Raw genomic sequence first — 8,135 nt, forward strand, 5'->3', positions numbered from 1 at the left:
AACTTTAAATTCGTATGTGTAATTTCAGTAATATGCAAACACCTATAAAAAGTATTCTTATAAACTAATTCGGTATGGAAATAAATCAACAATATTCAAATTAAAAAAATATTTCAAAGATACTTAACACCTTCATATTGTTTAAATTAAACGTCAAAATATTTTCAAACTACCCGATGCTTGTAAAAATGTGACACATAACCTTTATTACTTAATTTGAGCTTCATAGTCGACGAGTCTTCTGTTGAGTGCACACGAATAAAGTTAAAGTTTGTTCCATCGTAAAAATTGACTACTTTCCTAAAACATGGACATCCAATCAGTGAATTCTGCTTTATATAATAAAGTCGAAAACCAGTGTCATTATCTAAAAGTAAGTGGGGCGTAATAAATATAGAATTATTTAACATTTAATTAAAACGTGGTTTTAATGAGGTAAAAGGTTCGCACGCTGTTTGGTTGTTTTTGTCAAATTAACGTTGACAACGACGTTTTAATTAAGAAAAAAGTAAAGGATTTAATGTCTGTTTTATAAATGTAATACTAAGTTAATCTCAACTAATTTTCAGTAATAGTTTTTCCAGGGAATCGACATTTTTTGCTACTTCAAAATGCTTAATCTACTGTCGCAAATAAATACCCTTTTAACCCAGTATTATGTCTGTATATACTATGTTTAACAATAAATAGCCTAATATCCAACACTACTGATACTAATCTTGCATTAAAAGGGTCTAGACAAATATGTATACTGGATACTACCGTAATCCTAGCGAATCCTTTAGAAATCCCGTTATTGACTTAAACTTTCATAAGTGAAAAACATTTTAGAGGTTAGGTGGGTAAAAAAATACCTTAAATTTGCTTTTATAATATTCATCATTATTAGTAGCCTCTTACAACTATGTGAATATAATAATTCACATTAATTACATTATAATACTTAGCATGACTCAGTAGTCCAGTCATTTTAGACATTTTAAACTCCAATCTGGGGAATAATTCTTAGTGAGCTGAATTTTTGTATAGACCTTTATTAGGTCGTTATTATCGTACAATACCGTACGTGAGGTCATTCTAGTCGCTTGTTCAGCGCTTTAATCCAAAAACCGTTAACTTTACAGGAAACCTTTATATGACATTTTTTGTAGACAATTTTATGAGGAACAATTTGTCTCAAGACTTCTTTGACCTCTGACCAACAGGTCGCGAAATATTTGCAAAAAACTGATTTTCGTGACCTTTTGACCTTTGTAATTTTTTAGCCGGCACGATATCAATGTCGATTTTTCACAACTTCATAATAACGCCCTAATAAAGGTCTATACAAATTCAGCTCACTAAGAATTATTCCGCAGATAAAACCTAAAATGACTGGACTACAGCAAGATTTGATTGATAAGGTCATTTTGGAATTAAATATGCTAAAATCGATTTAAGTAAACGTTAACTGGTACACGATGTAAATGTTTGATTGGGAAAGGTCTAAGCAAAATAAAGTATTGTTTGTATTTCTACGTACCTTCTATTTCTCGATATAAGTACATTTTCTTCTGTTAAAAAAAACGACCCCCATTAAGGATCCTCGTGTCGCTTGCTTTTCATAAACATTCATGTCACATGCATGACATGCATGCATGACACCCAGAATCAGGAAAGCATTTGTCGATCACACAAATCCTTGTCCTAGGCGGGGATCGAACCTGCGAGATGTCGCGCTCGGTGGGCTTAGCGTGGCGGCCTTTGGCTATCCGTGGAGTCATCTTTTAACATTTATAGGCATATTTTATTCATTCAAAAAACTTGTATATAATATTATGTTTATTTTTAATACGGTATAAGTATTTATTATAAGTGACGTTCCTTCATTAAATTATTTATATACCACCGTATCTTTTGTTTAATGTCAAGCCAGTCTCACAATTATAGCTAAATCTCCTCAAAAGTAATTATTCATTACATAGTTTTACCTAATCTCAATTTGTGTATATTTGTTCCTTCAATGAGTACTAATTATTCAAAATGATTTCCTTGTTTCCAGGATTTATTTAATTTAGAGAATGGCTCGTCTGCTGGCGTTCGGAAACAGGGTGAGTTATTTTAAGATATTAATAAGCTTTTTAATAAACCATTTATATTAATCCCACGTTACACGTGGCAAAGCAATTTGGCTTTTGTTAGTTATAGTATGTATAAGTATAATAGTTTTGGTATTTTAATGGTAGGTAGAGCTAGGTATATAAGTCATTTTCAAAAACATGATAATTAAGTTGAGAAAACAAAATAAGGTTGAAGAACAAATACCCTAATTATACTAAAGTTATTTCAACAATAACAGCGATGTTCATGACTACCTATATGGCAATATGAGGGTTTGATTTCCTCAAGGCATAAAAATTAACATACCCACTTAAACTTCACTTTATACTGGATTAGTTAGTAGATTATTATTTAGACTGTCAGACCGGAGACAAAAGATCAAACAACACGACTAATTAACAAAAGCAAATATATCCGAGTGAAAGTTATAATATTTGATTTGACAGATGCGTTAGAAGCAGTGAAACTCGACCCTGCCGTATTAGAGGCACAAGTGACTGTACATTCGGCAGCTAAAGAAGATGTAAAGAGACCTGAGAGTCGGGGTATCACTGATGTCAAAACAGGTGCGGTATCCGTTGCCATGGCAACGCCGGGTAAGAACTCAGACCTGTCTGGCGTCCGTGACCTTTATTTGGTTATTTGTATCTTGTGTAGCACTAAAAGTCTTGCGACTAGGTCACAACGACTCAACACAAGCGCAGTTAATAAACGGGTAACACACATTTATAAATCAAATATTCGTGACTTAATTCCTAAACTTTACGGGCTTTAATCAAATTTAAATTTTAATGGCTTCTAAGTGTCACCTTTTGAATGTTAAAATAAAATGAACAGCCCACCCTTCATCGTTTTCTAAGTGCTCTTGCCTCGAGAAAAGAATTAGCAAAATAACTAGTTGGTTTTCTATCTCCACACCTTGCTTTCAGAGCACCCAGATTGCTGACTAACACATAAGCAACTACCTATTATAATTTGAATGAATATGCATTATAATGTAGTGAAATGTTATTCACAAATAATCTGAACTCAGTCTGACAAACCACTTTCCAAAGCTTATGGAAGAAAACCGAATTGCCAAACAGTTTCAAGTCGCTCGTTCTTATCTCTATCATTATGAGTAAATGTATTAATCTCTAATCGAGATCCATATAATCATAATATCGGGATCCAAACTAAAAAACTATATCTCTAGCTATCTATCTGTGTACTAAATTTCTTCTGAACCTTCACAAATGTGGCTCCTTCAGAATCAAGTCCATCCAAAGGTTGTTTGTAAAAGATTGGTTTTAGCGATAATACCGCCCATTGTGGCACGTTACGTACATAAAAATATAGTAATTAGTGTATTCCCCCTGTGCCTGATAGGGTCCAAAATGAGCTGCAAACTGACCACCTATGTAATTGGTATGGAATGAAGAATTGAATTGAATATTCTATCGAGCTATGTTTATGTATAATTGTTTTATATTTTCAGAGAGAGATACTCCGTCGTCGCAGTTCAAAGGGTTTTCAGACATGATTCTGCAGCACGAGGCAGCTCTTCTGTCCCTGTCGCCGCAGCATCTAGAAATGTTGATGGACTACGTTGATGTACTACGCAGGCAAAGGATGAATAATCACAGACAACTGGTAAGTAAGTATTTACAGGAGGACGATAGTGATGATATAAGTATTGTATTTGGATTTTATCCCCAAAATCTTATAAGACATGTAGTGTGGTTGACATTTATACTCTGTACGTTTGAGAGTATTGTCCAAAGAGTGACGAGACTACGTTGCTGATTTAATTTAAAGTGAAATTCTAAAACGTTTATTTTTGTAAATTTTGTGTCTTAAAAAGATTCTTCTTCTAGAACTGAGAGCAAACGAACGAACGGTCCGTCGCAAAAAAATCGCGATTTTTTTGTTATTACCCATGGAAACCAACGCCCCAATTTGATTTGTTCGTCCCAATCGCTTTTGCTCTGATAAAAACTGGCAGCAACAAAACAAGACGAACGTTTCTACAGGAAGTTCCCCATTATTTTCCAAAATTTAAATATTTATGTAATTACATTTCCAGGAGTGTGCATTCTGCAAGAATAACGGTAAGCCAGTACTTTGGTATGCTTCGCATGCGCTAAAGGACGCCCGTGGCCGGGTGCGTTGCCCAGTTTTACGCGGCTTCCGCTGCCCTCGCTGCGGCGCCACCGGCGACCGAGCTCACACCATTAAATACTGTCCAGACCTACTCATAGGTTAGTAAAATATTCATTACTTATAACAAGTAACAACTGTGTGAAACAGTAACACGTACAACTCAATGTAGACTGTTGCCAAGTAAGGTAGATGCCTATCTAATTTTAGTAAAAAATGTGGCTTACTTGGCTCAAGCATCATAAGGCAGAATACAAATATTAAGGAAAACTGATAACAGAAGCATTTTTTTTATATAAAAGCGACTCCCGCTTTAAGAAATTTAATCCTTGTGTCCCGTTTGGTTTCACAAACATTCATTTCACAACATGTTCCCACACCCGTTTCTATTGCAAGAGACATCATTTTTACAGGTATTCCAAAATACATTACTCTACCGACTTGACCTGAAGAAAGTGGCTTACAACACACACTGAGGTCGTATTCAAATACCTCATAAATGAGCTAATTTAACAAGAATGTGTAAGGATCGATCCTATTCCCGTTCTCTTGTAACGGTATTTAATCACAGATACCGCTATAGGGACGCTGCACGCTTGATTGTCTAAAATTGCCAATGAATTGCTATCATTAAGGAATTAGCGAGACTTCGAACTAATCATCATAAAACATCCATGATACAAGATGCTTCAGCCCCTCTCGCCGTCGAACACTTTTACAATCTTTAACCTTAATTATGAGAGCTCAAATGTATGGAAAAAAAAACATTTTATTTCCACAAACTTAGACTTTGAACTTTCATCTAGGAATATTTAAGCGTGACGTAGTCGATCGTAGAAATGTCAATTGGCTACAAGCCCTAGGTGGGCAGTTCTTTTGTGTTATAATTTCTATATATTATACAATTTGCCAACACGCTACTAATAAGTTATAATTATATCTAGACATGTTTAAAACCTACGTAATGTGTTATAGTTAGGTTGCTGTAAACAGTCTTGATTAATATGTAACACTTAACACTTATGTATAATTATCAATGTATCTAATTAAATTGATTTGTAATTATATATTAACTGTTGTATAAATCTTTCGTAAGTTATGTCTGTTTGATGCAATTTTAAACTAGTTTCTTCGACTGGAGGCCATACTGATTGAACTTTAGATGAGATTTGAAAGTCTTTGGTCTACGACTTTTGTTCGTACAAAATTTCTCATAAATCCTTCGCTTTCATTTTATTTGCATAATACAATATGCTCTCTTATTAAACACATTGTCATATAAACATTATAGATGATAGTAAACAAGTTGACATAATAAACTAGATATCAAACATTCAGCAGAAACATTATTAGTCGAGCAAGCGTCGCTTGGTTAGATAGAATAACAAGCGAAGGTTTCTAGAAAATTATCACAAGAATTATGCAATCGAATAATTACTATAATTGTATGCCTAATAGTTTTCATTGTTAACAATGGAACTAATAAAAAACTACTTCACTCTTTCTGACTAGTGCTTTCTGTTTCAGGGTCAAGCTGTGAGAATTTACTTCTGTAAATTGTTTTTTAATAAAATGTTAAAATTATATGGAATGTGTTTTAAATATCCTTATGTCTTCTGTAATTTAAGCTGCCCTTTAAGTTAACTAATCCTGCCTTTAACTAATCCAAGACACATGGAAAATAATCTGTTTGTAATGTATTCTCTAATACCATTATTCGTTAATACATCTCAACATTTGTACAATAACGTCTTTAAAAATGCATATAACCTTTGACTGTGGAGTTTCTAATCAAGTATTCCTCTTGTTCTCCCTGACTTCGAGTTCGTCCTTGTAAATTGTAAAGCTACACGCGCCAGGGTGGCTCCGCGCAGTGCGGGCTAACAGGTGGCAGGCCGACAGTCGCTCCCACAGAACATCCACGAGTTTAGTATTGATTTATTACACATTACGATGTTTTTACTCTCAGGTAACAAATGAGAGATTGATTCTTTTTATACAGGATACGGGTAACGGACATAAGTAAAACTTATGCCCCTTAAATAAAGGAGTTAGTACTAAGCCCCATTAAAAAAGTTTTTAGCAATGGTGTTTTTACTTAAACTGAATGCTAATATTTTACAATTTAAGTATGTTGTTATGCATACATTATATCGCCATCTGGGTATATATGTAGGTAGTTACAGATAGTGAGTTAAAACCGTTTATCCGTGTTAAATTATCGGGGATATGCGAACATGCAACATGCACTTTGTAAGTGAATCCGATTAAATGAATGACTGTTCGATAAGCGCAGCAGTTAATTAGGTTTTTAGGTTTAATACATTAATATGTAAACAAGGTTTTATCTACATTATATTATAGACTGTGATAGCCCTACACGAGTGAGTAAAAAAATATCTTTAGAAAGGAGTTCGCCAAGAGGTACCTATTTTTCTTTTCATACTATGACAATACGGGCAAATTGGACCAATTTCCGATACCCAAAACATTCTCGAAATAACTCCTCTCAAATTAGAACTGTGGCATGCGTAAGTCGAATCAATGACTGCCCTTATCTGTGTACATTTTGATATTATTATTGATAATACGACCTCATTAATAAGGTACCTATTAACTTCCACAAGTTGTCCTTATGTTGTACGAAATTTAAGAAACAAATATGTATTTGTGCTTGTATTAAATTATTCCACTCGCGTGTGGTGTATTATAAGAAGATATTTTGTTCTTTTTTTGACCTGTAATGTTTTCACCAAGTATAATTAAATCCTTGATGCTGCATGTTATTAAATAATTCTGCAAAGGTCTACAGTGCGACTATAGTTCAAGTCTTTAGTTTATTTTAATTTTCATTATGTTTTTAGTTGCATTTTATTTTTGGATGATTTTAGACGACACACCAAGATTGTTACCTTTTTAATACCTAGACAATTGAATCACATATTAAAACTACATCACATTAAATCTTTGGTTTGTGTGAAGATTTGAAGACATAAATTCTAGGGAACTAATTATAAATATCCCAACCACAACAAGTAAGCTAAATATTCATTGAAGTGCCAATTCCGTTATGATACAAATGATGGCGAATATGACAACGGTACAAGCAATTCCATGTAATTGAATTACATTAAGACGAATCTAATCTAATCGCCAAATCTGAAAGTAAAACTGTTGCAGATGCGGAACGAGACAGCGTACTGAAAGGCGTATAGCGGCATCTCCCTTCCACAATTTCTGTTTCTTATAAATGTAATGTTTCTGAAAGAAGTCGTGGTAGACCCCTGTGAGGCTCTTGATCGGCGTATCGTTCCGCCTTAAGTTAGGTTCCCGTAGTATTTACTGTTGCTTCTTCATAACTGTATACCTACTGGCCTGCATGATAGAGGATTACCTGAGAACAGGTAGATAGGCAGCGTATAAGCCTACTTACAAAATTTGGATAGTTTATAAGTCTACAAATTTTACAAGATTTCGATTGTCAGTTCTACTTTATCCTGTATGATAATAATATTATTCTAATCGATATGAAAGTAGTTTTTTTGCTCAATGAGCCTCATTTTTTATTTCTAGAAGATTACTTTAATTTAGTTGCCCTAATTTCACGTTGCCACTAGGCTTCTAATGAACTCGGTCCCTGTATAATACACCTACAGCCCTATACTAGCTGAATCCACGCTCAAAATTCAACTCCAGACGTGAATCGTTTCAAATCAGTTCCCGCCAGAAAATATAAAATAGAGTTTACCTGTATACCTTCCAGGCCAGATACAAGACAATATACAACAATAAGACATCTCCGTGTATCTTGTACGGAAACATCCGGAAGAAAGAACGTCGAACGTCATGAGAATGACTGACATCTATGACACAACGTTTAATATAAATAATATGAA

General features: G+C 34.1%; 1 protein-coding gene across 1 annotated transcript; it reads left to right on the forward strand.

Moving 5' to 3' along the window:
- The first annotated feature begins 212 nt into the window (after positions 1-212).
- Positions 213-5,825, forward strand: LOC113507885 (nanos homolog 1-like). Its single transcript, XM_026890828.1, has 6 exons — positions 213-373; positions 2,042-2,090; positions 2,547-2,666; positions 3,578-3,732; positions 4,166-4,340; positions 5,767-5,825. Exons 1-6 carry the CDS (start codon positions 308-310, stop codon positions 5,793-5,795), a joined length of 594 nt encoding a protein of 197 aa, XP_026746629.1. The 5' UTR covers positions 213-307; the 3' UTR covers positions 5,796-5,825.
- The last annotated feature ends 2,310 nt before the right edge of the window (positions 5,826-8,135 follow it).

The sequence above is a fragment of the Trichoplusia ni genome, unplaced genomic scaffold (genome assembly GCF_003590095.1).
Source record: "Trichoplusia ni isolate ovarian cell line Hi5 unplaced genomic scaffold, tn1 tig00003437, whole genome shotgun sequence".
In the NCBI taxonomy this organism is placed as follows: domain Eukaryota; kingdom Metazoa; phylum Arthropoda; class Insecta; order Lepidoptera; family Noctuidae; genus Trichoplusia; species Trichoplusia ni.

What these genes read in the sequence shown, in the direction of transcription:
- LOC113507885 (XM_026890828.1), top strand. Translation starts at nt 308, where the DNA reads ATGGACATCCAATCAGTGAATTCTGCTTTATATAATAAAGTCGAAAAC. An exon ending in TGCTGGCGTTCGGAAACAGG is followed by an intron (nt 2,091 to 2,546) that starts GTGAGTTATTTT and finishes TTGATTTGACAG; the next exon opens with ATGCGTTAGAAGCAGTGAAA. An exon ending in TATCACTGATGTCAAAACAG is followed by an intron (nt 2,667 to 3,577) that starts GTGCGGTATCCG and finishes TTATATTTTCAG; the next exon opens with AGAGAGATACTCCGTCGTCG.